This window comes from Fonsecaea multimorphosa, assembly GCF_000836435.1.
Source record: "Fonsecaea multimorphosa CBS 102226 unplaced genomic scaffold supercont1.14, whole genome shotgun sequence".
NCBI classification, from domain to species: Eukaryota; Fungi; Ascomycota; class Eurotiomycetes; order Chaetothyriales; family Herpotrichiellaceae; genus Fonsecaea; species Fonsecaea multimorphosa.
The window spans coordinates 791,919-808,056 of NW_015971648.1; the positions used below are offsets into that span (position 1 = coordinate 791,919).

The window sequence follows — 16,138 nt, forward strand, 5'->3', positions numbered from 1 at the left end:
CAACTAACTTCTGGGGTGCGAATTCCGATGGCTCCATGGGTATTTTGTGTCAAGACTCGGACATAAAAGACCAATAGCTTGATTAGATATACGACAGCTGGAATGTGTCCAATGATTCCGTTGGTGGACGCCGCCAATTCCAATCAAGTCGTTCTCATCATGGGATATCATCATTTCATCAAACACAGTCGGTCGAAAAGCGCTCATTGTAGACAAATGGCATAAAAGGCCTCTTTTGCGACGCTCCCTGTCCCGTCATAGTCAAACTCTTCCACCATGGCTTGTATTTCTTCGTCCTCGAGACCAGTTTCGCCCAATTCTCGAGCAACTCTGCGAATGTCTTCGACTTCAATGTAACCTCGTTGCTCCGGATCAAATAAGAGTAAAGCCCGTTCGACTTCTTCCGTAGGATCGCGTTCGAATATCTTTTGCGCCGCAATACGCTGGAACGCGTTTTGTGGTAAAAGAAGCTGACTGGAATGATATGTTTGTTGTCCTTTGACCGGAGGCCCTCTCTTAAATTGTGGCTTGGGCACACCCTGCAATTGCATTATCTGCGCGACTTCGGGTTTGGGCACAGAAAACCCCAACGATCTCATTGCGACGCGCACTTCATGGTAGTCGAGGTGCCGGTCGCGGTCGAGGTCGAACAACGAGAACTACTCGGTGAGATGTTAGCATTGGATGCCGGATGCAGGGCGCGTGTACGGTGCGTACAGCTTCATTGATTTCATCTCTTTGCTCCTCGCTCAATTCCCCGAGCGCATTCGATTCCTTCTCCATGCTCTGCCTCCCACCCAATGCGCCATGCTGTTGTTGCGGTGCCGCAGACTGTCCGAATTGATATTGTTGCTCGGGACGCCGCCCAAAAGTTGACTGTGAGTATTGTTGCGAGAGAACAGTGGTACCGGGCTTTTGCGCCGTGCGATCAGGTAGCTTGCTCGAGGACGCATAGAGATTTCGACCTGGGAAAGCGGGATTTCCTTGCGACATTGACCCTGCTCGAAGTGGGCGCAGCTGCGCCTTCCGTCACCTGAGGTGCCTTTGACGCGACATGAAAGGTGGACGTAATTGTTATGCAGAGTACTGGGTAGAATGGACTGTAGAATAGTAGTTACGCGAGTGAATTGTTTACCGACCAGAGCGCGACCGAGTTCTTGGGCGCGACTGGGGAATTCTCTCCGCACGGTCACGCCTCACAGCGGCCGCCAACCACTTTGCAACTTACCATCCTCTCCCTCTCTTTGCATGTCCACCAGCACAAATGCGAAGTGAGGCCATAGCCGTGCTCCCTTTCAAACATCGGCAGAGGCCATCATGGTCTGGACACTAATATGCATAGACCTCCTGGCCAGCAGCGAGTCATCATTCACTTTGACTACGACTGTTTCTACGCCTCAGTCGTCGAAAATGAGAATCCGGCCCTCAAATCGGTGCCTCTAGCCGTCCAACAAAAGCAGATTGTGGTAACCTGTAACTATGAGGCCCGGCGGAGAGGTCTCCGAAAACTCCAGCTTATCACCGAAGCCAAAAAGGTCTGCCCCGAGGTGGTGATTGTCCTAGGTGAGGACTTGACTCGTTTTCGTGATGCTTCCAAGGATCTGTACAACTTCGTCCAGCAATCCATCTGGAGCGGCAAGGCCGAGCGACTTGGATTTGATGAAGTTTGGTACGCTCGGGTCACCAATAACTCGGCACCCAACTGACAGCGCGACAGGCTCGATTGCACCGATATGGTAGACTACAACATGGGTTTGCTCAACCTTAATGATCTTTCTCATTCCTTCTTCTGCATGAGCAGAGACGACCCTACCGTTGGTTTCACATACGACGCATCAAGTGTCTATGGCCCTACTTATCCGTCGAATCCGCCGCCCTCTGTCCAGCTCTCGTCAGAGGATGAAGAGTTGCGACTGCGCCTTGTGCTCGGGAGTCACCTGGCAAGGCATCTGCGACATGAGTTGGAGTCTCAGAAGGGATACACATCCACGGTGGGAATCGCTATGAACAAACTGTTGGCGAAGTTAGCTGGGAATGTGAATAAACCCAAAAATCAAACAACAATTTTGCCACCATGTGAGCCAAATGGCAGCGTTGAAAGCAATATTACCCGGTTTCTTGATGACCATGACATAGGAAAGATCCCCGGCATCGGATTCAAGCTGGCCCAGAAGATTCGTGCCCATGTACTTGGTCGAGATGCGGCCTTTGCTGAAGGTCTAGTGTACGGAGGCACCAAAGAGTCAGTGACTGTCCTCGACGTTCGCTCCTATCCCGGTATGGGTCCTAAACTGCTCGATGATATCCTGGCTGGTCCAGGCTCGTCTAAAGGCATTGGCGGAAGGATATGGGACTTGATCAACGGTGTCGATGACTCGGAGGTTGCGAAAGTGAAGCGCGTTCCCTCGCAGATAAGCCAGGAGGATTCGTACATGAAGTACTTGCACACTTTCGAACAAGTCAAAAATCAGCTGCAGATTTTGGGTGAGAGACTGATTCGGCGCATGCAAATTGATCTACTAGAGGACGCCGACGACGATGGAAGAGGTGCCGGTGAAAATCCGCGGCGTCGCTGGATGGCACATCCGCGAACTCTGCGCCTATCTACAAGACCTCGTCCACTCCTAGGCCCGGATGGAGCACGAGCAAGGACGTTTCAGCGCAGCTCTCGGTCAGGGCCCATGCCGAACTTCGTCTTCAGCCTGAACGAGACAACCTCTGCTCTTGCCCAACGTCTAGTTGAGGAAGCACTAGTTCCCATGTTTCGAAAACTACATCACGAGCACGCCAGCTGGAATCTCAGCTTGATCAACATTGCTGCCACGAACATGGCGGAGACAGCAGCTGAAACAAAAGAAAGCCAAGGGCGAGATATTGGAAGGATGTTTCGGCGACAGGACGAAGTGCTCAAAGATTTCCGAGTGACTGTCCACCCAGACGAAGCGGAGCACACTGAGTCGGCCATTCCGAATTCTCCAGCTGCCCAGTCTCCCGACACAGTGAGGACGGGATCCGATATTGGCATGCCGGCAGAGAATGACTGGGACTCGGAAGATGGCGAGAGCCAGCCTTTGGAGCGGTGCGAGATCTGTGAAAACGCCATTCCGGCATTCGCATTGGCCGCCCATCAGCGGTATCACGAATTAAGCAATTAGACACGAGGTCCATCAGGCTCCAGCGGGACCCAACAAAACTAGATTAGGTTTTTATTGAGAGACAAGGCTGTCCAACTATGGGTGGATTCGGTGGCTCAGCTGTCCAGACAGCAGAGTACCTACCGAGTACACGTACAAGGACCGAGCCTCGTCCATATGACTCGACGACTTTCCAGGGTAATAGTCGTAGGCGACTCCGAAATGCTGCCCAATTCCGCCACCCTCGACTTCGGGACTGGAGCCACTATTATCCGGCCAGACTGCCACCGCGAGTCCCACTGTGGGCTCGGCCACTGGCACTTCAGGTGGGCAGCTGGGCAGATCTCACATGTTGCCAGCTGGACAACTGGAGTGAATCAGAAGGACAAGTTCCGAGGAGCTGACTGGAGTCGTCTATTTTCAACCCAACGAGCCAACTCCATCTCTCGCCTATTTCTGAATTCCCATCACCCATCCATCTGGCCGTCCTCGCCGTCTGCACCCCCTGGGCTGCCCCCCAATTCTCCCAATAGCATCACTCCGCCCGCCCGTTCTGGCCTCGCTGGCCTCGCTGGCCTCTTCCCCATTCCCGCTACTTCGGGCAGTTCGATGCCGAAAATAGAGTCGAGCGGCTGCGGATATGCGATCGAGGCCACGTTTTGCCCGAATCTCCTCTAGCATCATCCCGGCACCGTTCCTGAATCCTGCTTCCTGGCCAAGAAGAAGCGCCCGACCTGGTGCACCAGCCCTATCCTTTCCCCAGCTCTTCCTCCGGCCCAACAATCAAGCCACACCTCATCCTCCGTTCCCACCAAGACAATCCTAGGCGCCGGCACCTGGTCAACGGAGCCTGGGAGAGACCCACGTCCGCTCAATGCCTGAAAGAGCAGGGAAAAGATCCCAAATACTCCAGGATTTGCCAGCACAGGCTTCCTTAGCCGGGCAATGGCGGCAAATATGGGAGCATCTTATTTCGTGGGTTACTACTCGTACTCGCCCGGATGACGCGGTGGGTACTCACCACCTTATGTGCCTTCCAACGCCTCCTGCCATATCAGCTGCCCGCGCCCGGAGACCTGCGTTCTTTTTTCTCCCTGAAACGATGCTGCCTATATTGGTTTTGTACGTGTCATAATGCTTATGTGAGGCTCATGGGCTCCCTGATTACGCCTTCTGCTCCAAACTGGTGCGACTCCATGACCAAGATACTCATAAGGCTCTGACGATCTGGAGTCGTGCTCACCCCTTTACGTGCTTATGCACCGACCCCAACCAGCCTAAATCTCGAATAAAAGCTCTCTCGCTAGATTTCTCTTACCCACTTGGCCCGGCCATAAGAACTACGGGCATGCACGAGCAGTTCAGCTGGAGTTGAAAACACGAATCTTTCGATTTGATGAGTGGGCCTTCAGCGTTATCACAGGCCAGTGCAGGAAGCAAAATGCTTGCCATATCTATGGCTCCGCCTATGCCACATCTTCTATCTCGCCTCGACCCGGCTCATCCATTATCGATGTTTCCGACAGAGGATGTCGGGCCTCACCATCTTCCCTCGCCGGGTAAAAGGCCGAAACTGTCACTAAGGACTTCTGATCTCGCTCCTTCATTTCATAGCTCGACCAGTCGTCAAAATGGCATCACTACTGGCGCTACTGCAACGCCGACGACGTTAAACACATTCAACAATACATTCGATCTTGCCTACAGGCCATCGCCAGTGACAACTCTACCATCACCTGGACCCCATTCGCAAGCGAAAGGGAGCGCACATCCGACCTCACCAATTGGGAAATTTTCTGAACACCCTTATATCCTGAATCTGCCCTTTGGCGTCCATTCAATACTGAAGAATAGTCCACTTCCGCGGGATATTCGCCGGCCTTCCGTCAGCGCAAGCCCCCGAGTGGCCGGCCGGCGAGTGTTTTTTCCAGCACCCAAAAAGGTAGCTTTTCGGCCAGAATTGGAGGAAGAAGTCGTCACAAAGAATTACATCATGCGCCACGCAGACCTGAGTTCATCCGATGAGGAATCCCTTCCTTCCGAGAGTGAGGAGCAAAGTGGAACTTCCACCGACGAGGACAGAGATGACAGCGACAATGTCCGAAAAATCCGCGTGGATGAAGTCTCGCCGCATAAGAAAAGGAAGCGGAGGTCTATCGCAGTGTCTCCTTCGTCTTCGTCTGGACTGGAACAAGCAAGAATAGAAAGGCCACAAAGCGGGTCAACCACAAGGTCAAAGAGGAAGCGAAGGAGATGGGAATGGACATTAGACTCATCGATATCCAACCCAGCCAAGGCGGAGGGGGTCTCTGAAGAAGTTAGAGAAGATCCTAGGCCTCCAATGGAAGAGCCGGGGAGCTCACCAGATGCCGACCGACGTGGCCCAGGATAGCAAACAGCCTGAGCAGGATGAAGAGGGCAGTCGGGTAAATAATTGTCTCAACGGCTGAACATGTACATTTCAAAGAGATATATCTACGATAATGACGATCAGAGTACTCCAAGCACAACATGTGTGTATCCCCGATATAATTGAAGAGAGCGATAATACAACGAATCCACAACTCGTTTTTAGTGCCTAGCGAAAGCGGTTGTGCGGGCGGCCGAGACACTGTCTACCATTCGATCTGCATGAATCCTGAAAAACTTGATGAGAATTTCCGAAACTCCCAGCACTTCCATCTTCCTCCATTTCGAGTTCCACATCCCCTGCCGACCTCGTCCAGCCCGTCTTCCTGCTGCCGAAGCTTCCGCCCACGATGGACCGGTCACTTAAATGTTTCACCAACTGCCTGCTCTGCATCTCGGGAGAGCTGGTGGCTCAGGATCTTTACTTCAGCACTGAGCAAGGCACCATCACGCCCAACTACTACTTTCGACAAGAAGGTGTCGAGAGGATAGACCTTGGGGGTAAAATTATTGCACCGGGGTTTTTGGACTTGCAGACCAACGGCATGAATGGTGTCCATTTTACGCAACTGGCCCTGGGTGATGGACCGGGAGACGACGAACGCAAGTTGGAAGACGTCAGTAAAATGGAAATCTGTCATGGAGTAACAGGCTGGTGGGCGACTGTGCCAACGGTGGACAAGGACCGGTGGAAGCAGGTAGGCTGACCTCGCTTCCTCTATCCTCTATCCTCTGCTCCAACATTTTACGTATTCTCTGTTCAAGTCCGCGACGGGAGATGGAAGTTTGCATCTCCTCTTATCACCCACATACTGAAAATGTTCCCTACAGATAGTACCACTGCTGAAACCACAAACATTTGACTCCGGTGCCCATTTGCTGGGTGCACACGTTGAAGGGCCGTACCTCAATGGCTCGAAGAAAGGAGCACATAATGCCGCTTTCCTCCAAGAGCCAGCGAAAATGTCCCCATCTGTGTTATATGGGGAGGGCAATCTCAAGGATGCCATCAAGCTGGTCACTCTGGCGCCAGAACTGGCCGGATCGACTGCACTCGTGGGCCAGCTGCAAGAAGAATACCCTCACGTTGTCATCTCTCTTGGGCATTCGGCCGCCGAGTACGAAGAGGGCCTTGCGGCTCTGCAACTGGGTGCCCGGGCGTTGACACATGTCTTTAACGCAATGCTGCCTCTTCATCATCGCAATCCTGGGCTTGCCGGGCTGATGGGGACTGGCAAGTGCTATTACTCAATCATTCCAGATGGGATACATCTACATCCTTCAGTAGTCACCCTTTGCCTACGGACCGACCCGAGGAAATGTATCTTTATCACGGACAGCATCGAACTCGCTGGGCTACCGGACGGCCTACACCCCGGACACGGGCAGATTGCACAGCGACAGCTTAAGCAGGGCAACAGAGTGACAATTGAGGGCACAGATACATTGATCGGCAGTTGTTGTACGCTGGACGAATGCATACGGAATGCAGTGGCATTTACCGGGTGTAATCTCGCCGAAGCCGTGCAGTGTGTCACCGAAAACGTCGCAGATATGATGGGCGAGAGCAAGAGAGGGAGGCTCGAGCCTGGTCGACGCGCCGACTTTGCAATTCTAGACCAAGAGGGGAATGTTTTAGAGACGTGGATTGGGGGAAGAAAGGTATGGGCGAGGTCGTGATCAAAGGTTTGAGCAAATGTGCTGTGGGGTCAGCAATGAAGACAACTCAGTAAAGAGCCACCAAGGGATGAGCAGATGATGATAACACCGTGTGGCGTACCTAGGTAGGTACGTAGGCACGCAGATCGAGATAGACTCAGAGTCAGATACATGTGAACAGAGTCGACGCCTTCAGCCTTTTCTCCAGTCAGCCTGTTCGGGACTGAAGCTGCTTAGCTTGATGCAAGTTCCATGATTTTTAGGTGTTGGCTGACGGTGGCGTATGCCGTTTGGATCTTGATCGCCAGCTAAGCGATAGCTTTCGCCTAAGGAGGCCCCGCTGTGGCCCGCAGGCATGCCCAGCATTAACGCGTTGTTGGCTCATTCCCAGGCTTGAGACAAGCCACACACGCCTTTGTGCCCCCATCCACTCTCCCCATTGCAGGTGGGTAGCTTGTTGCAAGTAAAAGTGTGGTTACGTCACAGCAGATTGCGCGTAGACATCATAGTGCTCCCAGCAACTTGAACTGCGGGTTGCCAGCCAAGTATGAAATTCACAATGGAACGACCTCTGCCATACTAGGTTGCTCTTCTTACCATCTTTCTTTACTTCTCACACTCACTCCTTTCCTCCCCTTCAGGAGTTCATTACTAGAACTACCACCCATCTGGCCTTTTCCTCATCCCTTCGAACTCCTTCACCTTAGCCACAAGTACCCTTTCACCGAGGGCGAGCCCCTCCCCCTTAGAGGTGATCATGGCGGCTCAGCAACAGAAGTCCGGGAAACCCTGGAGTGGCACAAATCGCATTCCCAACATCAAGGAGTTTGTTGCACAGCTTGACAGAGACAAGCCCCAAAGAGACAAGGCTCTCGACTCACAGAAGCTTGCCCAAGAGGCTCAACAATATTCCGCTGAAGTTACTCCGCATACGAATGAAAAACAAAAGAAAGACGGCAAGACAGTCACAGATCCAGTCACTGGAAACCAAGTGGTCATTGCAGATGTCGGCAAGGAGTACATGAAGAGGGCCGACAATCCCCAGGTATGGATGTAATTCCCACTAATCAGGCCGATCTCAATTGACTTTGGCTCAGCTTTCGGTGCCAAACGCAAACCTGGGCAGACCTACCACAGTTGCGACGGATCCTTCCCAGAAGAATCCCGAATACAAGGAAAAGCAGGACATCACTGCCCCTCCAGACCCCATTGCTGAAGGCAGCACTTCTGACGTCCCCATCCATGGAGAAAAGACCAACGTCCTGTTCCATCCAACCCCTTCAGTCAGTTATGAGCCCATGTTCGAGCTTCTTGAGAACCGAGCCGGTGGACTGTGCATTGCCATTCTCGTCTCCATTGTCGTCTTTGGGAAGATGTTTGGTGGCTCTCTCAAGGGATTGATTCCCCTGGGCATGTGCGTCGCTTCCGCCGTCTGGTTGTGGATGAAAGAGGTGGTACGGAGTGGTCGTGAGGTGGAATGGAGCAGCGAGCAGAGTAGAGGGGAAACGGTGAGTCCCCGGATCCGTCTGCAGCCCATCCCGAGACTAAAGTTAGCATCGACAGGCTGTAGTCAACCTCCTCCCTGAGTCGGTCGAATGGATGAACACATTCCTGAGCGTCGTTTGGGGCTTGATCAACCCGGATATGTTTGCTGCCGTGGCAGACACTCTGGAAGACGTTATGCAAGCGTCTGTTCCTGGTGTCATCAATAACGTCAGAGTGGCCGAGATCGACCAAGGAAGCAACCCTATTCGAATTCTTAGTTTGCGGGCCCTTCCTGACTCGAAAATGCATGAGCTCAAGCAGAGCATTCACGAAGAGAATAAAAAGACCAAAGACCCACAAGAAGCGGCAGCGGACGAGGAAGGTGGTGACTATTACAACCTCGAAATCGCTTTTGCATACCACGCGAAACCCGCCGGTAATCGTGCCTCTGCGGCTTCAAGAGCAAGGAACATGCACATGAACCTTGTCTTCTATCTTGGCATCAAGGGGCTCATTGGGGTCCCTCTGCCCATCTTTGTCGAACTTCAAGAACTTGTCGGAACCGTGCGCTTGCGATTGCAGATGACTCCTGAGCCACCTTTTGCAAAGAGTCTTACCTTCACTCTGATGGGTGTTCCTCATGTCCAAGCAGGCTGCATCCCCATGGTTCAGAAGGGGGTTAATATCCTCAATCTGCCATTGATTTCAAACTTTGTCAATTACGCGATTGGCGCAGCGGCAAGCATGTACGTTGCTCCAAAATCAATGCAGCTCGATTTGAAGTCGATGCTGCAAGGCGACGATATTACCAAAGATACACAGGCCATGGGAGTCATGTGGATTCGGATCCATCGCGCCATTGGCCTCAGCAAGCAAGATCGTCGTGGTAGCAAGTACGGTGGAAGTGACCCTTATATTAACCTGTCCTTCTCCAAGTACGGAAAGCCGATGTATTGCACTCGGGTCATCACAGACGACCTCAATCCTGTGTGGGAAGAAACTGCCGCCCTTCTTGTCACGCCAGAGCTTATCAAGGCCGACGAACAACTCAGCGTCGAACTGTGGGATTCGGACCGCAATTCTGCGGACGACATGGTTGGCAAGGTTGAGTTGTCCATGCAGAAAATGATTCAGCATCCCGGCAAAATGTATCCTCAGATCTCAAAACTCGCTGGCACTCAGGAGGGAAGCGAAATGCCAGGTGAGCTGCATTGGGAAGTAGGCTACTTTGGCAAGCCCAAATTCCGACCTGCCCTTCGTACTGATGGCAAGGACAAAAACCTACCGGCTGAGCTCAAACACGATGAGAAGCTCCAAGATGAGAAAGGCGTCATTGACTCTGAAGACGCGGATGCCGTGGCACATACTCCTCCTGATCCGTTGTGGCCTAGTGGCATCTGTAGCGTTGTTATCCACCAGATCGTCAATCTCGAACTCGAGAACATCAAAGGGAGTGATGGCAATCGAAAGGGTAAAGAGTTTGAGCCGGCCAAGCCTTACGGCGAGGGTACAGATGAGGAGGGCATCAGTGAGTTCCAACACCCCCAATTTGTCCTCTTCCATCTGACTAACCAACTGTTTAGAACTCCCAACTTCTTACTGTACCATTCTGTTTAATGACACACTGGTCTACCGCACTCGTGCAAAGGCTGTCAGCAGCAAGCCCATCTTCAACGCTGGCACAGAACGCTTTATGCGAGATTGGAGGTCTGGAATCGTCACAATCACTGTTCGTGATCAACGCAACCGAGAGCACGACCCTATTCTGGGTGTTGTGCCCCTTCGCTTGTCAGACATACTCACGACCAGTTCCCAAGTGACCAGGTGGTACCCTCTTGACGGTGGCATTGGGTTTGGCCGAATCAGGATTTCGCTCCTCTTCCGGAGTGTGGAGACTCGACTTCCTCCCAACATGCTGGGCTGGGATGTCGGCACTTTCGAATTCATCTCTGACAGAATCGTGGCTACAGGTTGGAACGCTAATTCGAAGCTTAAATTGCGCACAGGCGGCAGCGTTGGCAAAATCCCCCGGACGCAATGCCACAGCAGCGAGGGAGGTGATGGTGTTTACTTCGATGTCTCAAGCGAGAACAACAACCACATTCGTCTCCCTGTCAAGTACCGATACAGGTCGCCAGTGATCTTTGAGTTCCATGTGACCGGTAAACGTGGAGCGGCGGCGTACGCTTGTATTTGGCTTCAGAATTTGGTTGACAACGAAGAGGCATCAATCGACATCCCTATTTGGACGACCAAGAATGGCAACCGACTCGTGCAAAATTACATTACCGAAGAGAACGTCAAGGCGTTCATGGACAAGGGTTTGGAAGACTTGAAAGAGGTTGGCCGACTTCAGTTCCGAGGTCGATTCAAAGCCGGCATGGACGAGTCGCACCGAGATTTCATTGTGGACAATAATAGTCGGGAGACGTATGAGACGTTCGAGGCATGCTTGACCGAAGGTGTGCGTGAGCGAGTTGTCCAGGGTGAGGTGCCAGAAAATATCCAGGAAATGCACGAAGCATCTCTGAAAGAGGGCCGCGACATCCTCCACCAAGAGACGTCAGAGAAGGAGAAGCGGAAGTGGCTCAGCAAGACCGGCGAAGACTGGTCCGGGGCATTCAGTCATGACCCGAGAGCATACACCAACAAAAAGCATGAAAAGATTGCTGAGCCCGGTACTGACGAGCCTCCTCACGATCCATATAATCCCTCCGACAACGATGATGACGACGCCGAGCCTATCGATGATGACTCGTCAGATCTGGGCATCACTGATGCCCACAACGCTCCGGAAGGGGGCTTCAAGGCGGATCCCAAGGACGTCAATGGCCTGAATGGCCATGCTGAGGATGCGAATGGGCGGCCAAGTGCTGATACCATGGCGACAGGCCAAACCGGCTGCACGACCATGACCGAGGCATCGACGACCTCCTCAGTGCAGCCGGTGCAGAAGAGGGATAGTGATTTCGAGAAGAAGGCCGGAAAACGATCAGAAGAGCGCAAGCATCGAGGGTTGTCACAATGGACGCCGGCGAGAAACGTCAAGTTTGCTAAGGATGAAGCAAAGATTGGAATGAGCAAAATTAAGAAGCGGTTTACAGGGGGGCTTGGTGGCAGAGAGCCTGGCGTCGAGACCGAGGCTTGATCAAAGTGTAGGCCGTGGAAGATGTTTTTTTCTCAACTTTTTGTGCGAGTAAATGGGTCTCTCAAGAAGAAAAAGAAAAGGAAGTCGTGCGACCACAAAGTCGGAGAGAATCTTCTATGCAACGATCCTCTCATAAGTGTCAAAGTAATAGGAGCTCGGAAGAATCCAGCGTTGATTTGTATTGATATCGAGGGTTTCTGAAGTGTATCAGAAGAACGGAAGTGCTGATATCCGAGATAATGTACAGTGTGGAGTAATATGGACCTCGTAAGGATCATTTGTTAGTTGCTGGCGAGCTGGTTCGTTCCCCTGAGCACTTAAGGTGCTGCAGTGGCTGAGGCCTGGGCACCCGATACCTCCTGTGATAGCTGTGTAACCACCTCTTTCGCGCCGTTGGTGACCCGTGTACTCTTCCTTTCAGGTTGAATCACAGCGGCCTTATGCTCTGGACATATCCCGACAAACTAGGTGACTAGCGGCACAGTCTTGATTTGAATGAATCTTCTCAAGCAGAAATTGTGCTTGGGAGATCCTCCCGGTTGATTCGTGACTGCAGGTGGTTAGCGGTCGGAGTTTTGCTGACCGTGGCAGTGATAATCCTCGGCCTCTTTGAACCAGCCAGCAGTTGCTTAGCGGTGCCTTGGCGACTCGTCATGCTGGGTTTAGCGGGCAGGTTGGCCCCCAGATCCCGGTCACTTGGGTGGCTGCGCCCACCAACGCCAGCCCAGCCCGCAACCCACTGCTGGTGATGGCTCCTCATCCTCGCTGCACTTCTCTATCGACACTGCCATTGTCTATCCCATCATTAGTACCACAGCACCTTCGTCCGCATCACCATACCGACGACTACCTACATTCGTTCTTCTCGCTCTTTCTCTCTTGTTCCTCCTTGCTTCTGTGTACAGTAGACAGGCCGTTGTCGGTTCCTCCTGCCCTTCGCTAGCATAATACCACACCGCAGCAACTCAGCCTGCGCATACGAGACCTCCACACCCAGCCTCCTCAAACCCACCTGTCTACAGCAACAGCAGCCAGAGAAAGTCTTTCGCTCACTGATCCGACCCTCTTACTGCTCACTCGGACCTCCGCTTGTTGGAACGGTCGACCTCGACGACTGGATTACTCTCCCAATGCAAAACTGAATCGAGAGTAATCTAGACACCTCCGCAGCCTGCGCACCCTCGCCTCCAGCCTTACCTATAATCTTCCTATAGCGCAAGATGCGCCTTCTTCGAAATCTCGCCGCCGGCGCTGCTTCGTGTCTCTTGGTATTGCTTGCAACCACGGTCGATGCACACTCCCAATCAAGGAACCCGTTAAACTATCTATCATTGCTTGAAAATCCTCGGATACAAACGCCCTCACAAAGGGTACACTGTGCATCCAGCTTTGACCTGACTTTCGACCTCCATCACAACACCCAGCATGTTCGACTGAGCCTTGAACCCAACCACGACATCATTCATGAAGACTCTTTCATTGAATTCATTGACAAATATGCCAATGTCAGGCATGTCGAAAAGATGCAGCGGGAGGAACACAAGATCTATCAGGGAAAGGCTTTTCTCGTTGATGACGACGGAATGAATCGACATGTCGGATGGGCTCGGATTTCTGTGAGACGAGATGGCGTCAAGCCTCTCTTTGAAGGCGCTTTCACCGTCATGGGCAACCATCACAATGTCCAGCTGAAGTCAAACTACATGGCCACCAAGCACGAACTCGATCCCGTACTCGAAGAAGACGACGACGAGTATATGGCTGTCTGGCGTGACTCGGACGTCAGCCGTCAATCTCATACGGACCTTAAACGGAGCGCGGGCCTAACCTGCGGCTCTGACAAGTTGGAGTTCAACACCCATCCGGATCACCCTATCTACCGTGACTTGATGCTGAAACGTGATGATGGTTTCTGGGGGGACATGGGCGCCATGTCCATTTCCAACATGTTTGAAAAGCGACAGAGTAACATCGACGGTGGCGGGGTGGGCTCAGGCAATTCGGCCGGCGTCAGTCTAGCTTCCACCGTTGGCAGCACTGCTGGTTGCCCAACCACTCGCAAAGTGGCCTTGGTTGGTGTCGCTACTGACTGTACTTACACCGCAAGCTTCAACTCGACCGATAGCTTGCGACAATACATCATCAGCCTGGTCAATACTGCGTCTGAACTCTATCAGTCTACGTTCAACATCACTCTCGGCCTCCGCAATCTGACCGTTTCCGACGGCGAATGTCCAGGGACAGCAAGCACTCAGACGCCGTGGAACGTAGGTTGCTCAAGCAGCACCGATATGACACAACGGCTTAACCTGTTCTCTTCATGGCGTGGCCAACGAGGGGACGACAATGCTTACTGGTCTCTCTTCACCAGTTGCAATACTGGCGCGGAAGTTGGCTTGGCCTGGCTTGGACAGTTATGCAACTACGGTTCCACTGCGCAGACAGACACTAGCGGCAATTCTCAGAGCGTCACGGGCGCAAATGTCATCGCGAAGACCTCGACTGAGTGGCAAGTGTTCGCTCACGAGACTGGCCATACTTTTGGAGCTGTCCACGATTGTGACTCCAGCACCTGCGCCGACTCCAACATTGTCAACTCTGGCCAGTGTTGCCCGCTTTCCTCGACCACCTGCGATGCAAATGCTCAATACATGATGAATCCTTACTCTTCGCCGGATATCACCAAATTTTCGCCTTGCTCGGTCGGAAACATTTGCAGCGCACTTGGCCGCAACTCGGTTCAGTCGCAATGCCTCACTGATAACAAAGGTGTCGTTACCATTAGCGGCCACCAGTGCGGGAATGGCATAGTCGAGGAGGGCGAAGACTGTGATTGTGGCGGCACTGAATCTTGTGCTGGGAATAGCTGCTGCAATCCCACAACTTGCAAGTTCAACGCGGGCGCTGTTTGCGACCCCAGCAATGAAGGCTGCTGTACCTCGACTTGCCAATTCTCTTCTTCTGGGACTGTCTGTCGTGCCAGCACTGGCCAATGTGATCCTGCCGAGACCTGTTCTGGCACTAATGGCACATGCCCTCCAGACACCACTGCGCCCGACGGATCTGACTGTGGTAATGGTCTTAAATGTGCCAGTGGCCAGTGCACTAGTCGAGACCTTCAGTGCAAGACTCTCATGGGCAGCTATACCAGCGACAATGACACCTATGCTTGTAACAGTCAAACCTGCACTTTAAGCTGCGCCAGTCCAGATTTTGGAGCGAACGTCTGTTATAGTATGCAGCAAAACTTCCTGGATGGTACTCCATGTGGCGGTGGTGGGGAATGCGAGAATGGCGTGTGCAAAGGAAGCACCGTCGGGGGCGAAGTCAAGTCATGGATTGACGACAACAAAACTTTGGTTATTGCCCTGGCCAGCGCGATTGGAGGCCTCCTGCTTCTTGCTATTCTTGGATGCTGCATCAGAGCATGCAGACGGCCGAGGGGGAAGAAATTGGACGGCATTGTTCCCGGGCAACGTCGGCATAGACGTGGAGTCCAAGCAGCTCAACGTGGAGGGTGGGATGGACCTCAAATTCCTCCGCCGATGAGAGATCGTGGATACGGCGGTGGATGGGAACAATCGCCTGTACAGATGACATCCCCACAGGGCTGGTATCCTCCTCAGCCACCGCCTGCTTACGGGGGTTGGGATGGCTATCCGCAACGAGGACAAAGTGTGAGGTACGCATAAGGGCGTCATGCGTCGGCACAGGAAACTGTACAGACGGAAGGAGGCCGGGGATACTGTACAGTCTTACACTGGGCATTGGGATATACCAGGTATGCCCGTACAGATCGGGCATGAGAACGGACCGGTGGACTCGCTGCATCTTACACGGCGTCAAAATTGTTTGGGTAATGTTTGGACATGACACGACCTCCCTGACGAACATAATCGAATGAATGATAAAGATTGTAAATCTACCTCCAGACTTTCATTTTGAGCTCTAGCCACAACCTTTCCAATTAGTTGATCCGAATTGTATGCCCAGTCCTCGGTCATGGCGACCTGCACCGAGTACCAGAGAAATAAGTGCATTCCAAAGACAAGAAGGTCAACCTTGGATACCTAGCTCGCTAGGTACGGTACATAAGCAAGTAGGGAAAAAGGCATGGAGTCACAGCCGCGGCAGGCGATAGTGGGGAAGCTTGGGGTGTCCAAGCTGTTCGAGATGGACACTGCTCAACCATTGCGCGACATTGCTTCGCCCGATCTCGCAATCATTTCCAGCCCCTCTCACTGGTCCATCCAGCTGCTTCTTACACCTTACCTGCATGACTCTTGTCATCGTGAAGGCGCAC

At 52.7% G+C, this 16,138-nt stretch overlaps 6 protein-coding genes across 6 annotated transcripts; 5 read left to right on the top strand and 1 right to left on the bottom strand.

The window, feature by feature from the left end:
* Positions 1 to 203: 203 nt before the first annotated feature.
* Positions 204 to 993, bottom strand: Z520_07328 (uncharacterized protein; the record flags this gene model as incomplete). Its single annotated transcript, XM_016777826.1, has 2 exons — positions 204 to 659; positions 718 to 993. 2 exons carry the CDS (start codon positions 991 to 993, stop codon positions 204 to 206), a joined length of 732 nt encoding a protein of 243 aa, XP_016631336.1.
* Positions 994 to 1,334: 341 nt separating this feature from the next.
* Z520_07329 (uncharacterized protein) lies at positions 1,335 to 3,155 on the top strand (the record flags this gene model as incomplete). Its single annotated transcript, XM_016777827.1, has 2 exons — positions 1,335 to 1,669; positions 1,718 to 3,155. 2 exons carry the CDS (start codon positions 1,335 to 1,337, stop codon positions 3,153 to 3,155), a joined length of 1,773 nt encoding a protein of 590 aa, XP_016631337.1.
* Positions 3,156 to 4,575: 1,420 nt separating this feature from the next.
* Positions 4,576 to 5,526, top strand: Z520_07330 (uncharacterized protein; the record flags this gene model as incomplete). The annotated part of the gene is made up of 1 exon (XM_016777828.1): positions 4,576 to 5,526. One exon carries the CDS (start codon positions 4,576 to 4,578, stop codon positions 5,524 to 5,526), a length of 951 nt encoding a protein of 316 aa, XP_016631338.1.
* Positions 5,527 to 5,893: 367 nt separating this feature from the next.
* Positions 5,894 to 7,223, top strand: Z520_07331 (uncharacterized protein; the record flags this gene model as incomplete). Its single annotated transcript, XM_016777829.1, has 2 exons — positions 5,894 to 6,241; positions 6,375 to 7,223. 2 exons carry the CDS (start codon positions 5,894 to 5,896, stop codon positions 7,221 to 7,223), a joined length of 1,197 nt encoding a protein of 398 aa, XP_016631339.1.
* Positions 7,224 to 7,959: 736 nt separating this feature from the next.
* Z520_07332 (uncharacterized protein) lies at positions 7,960 to 11,835 on the top strand (the record flags this gene model as incomplete). The annotated part of the gene is made up of 4 exons (XM_016777830.1): positions 7,960 to 8,247; positions 8,300 to 8,710; positions 8,766 to 10,215; positions 10,271 to 11,835. The coding sequence occupies 4 exons, from the start codon at positions 7,960 to 7,962 to the stop codon at positions 11,833 to 11,835; spliced, it is 3,714 nt and encodes a 1,237-aa protein (XP_016631340.1).
* A 1,220-nt stretch (positions 11,836 to 13,055) lies between these two features.
* Positions 13,056 to 15,527, top strand: Z520_07333 (uncharacterized protein; the record flags this gene model as incomplete). The annotated part of the gene is made up of 1 exon (XM_016777831.1): positions 13,056 to 15,527. One exon carries the CDS (start codon positions 13,056 to 13,058, stop codon positions 15,525 to 15,527), a length of 2,472 nt encoding a protein of 823 aa, XP_016631341.1.
* Between the last annotated feature and the right edge of the window lie 611 nt (positions 15,528 to 16,138).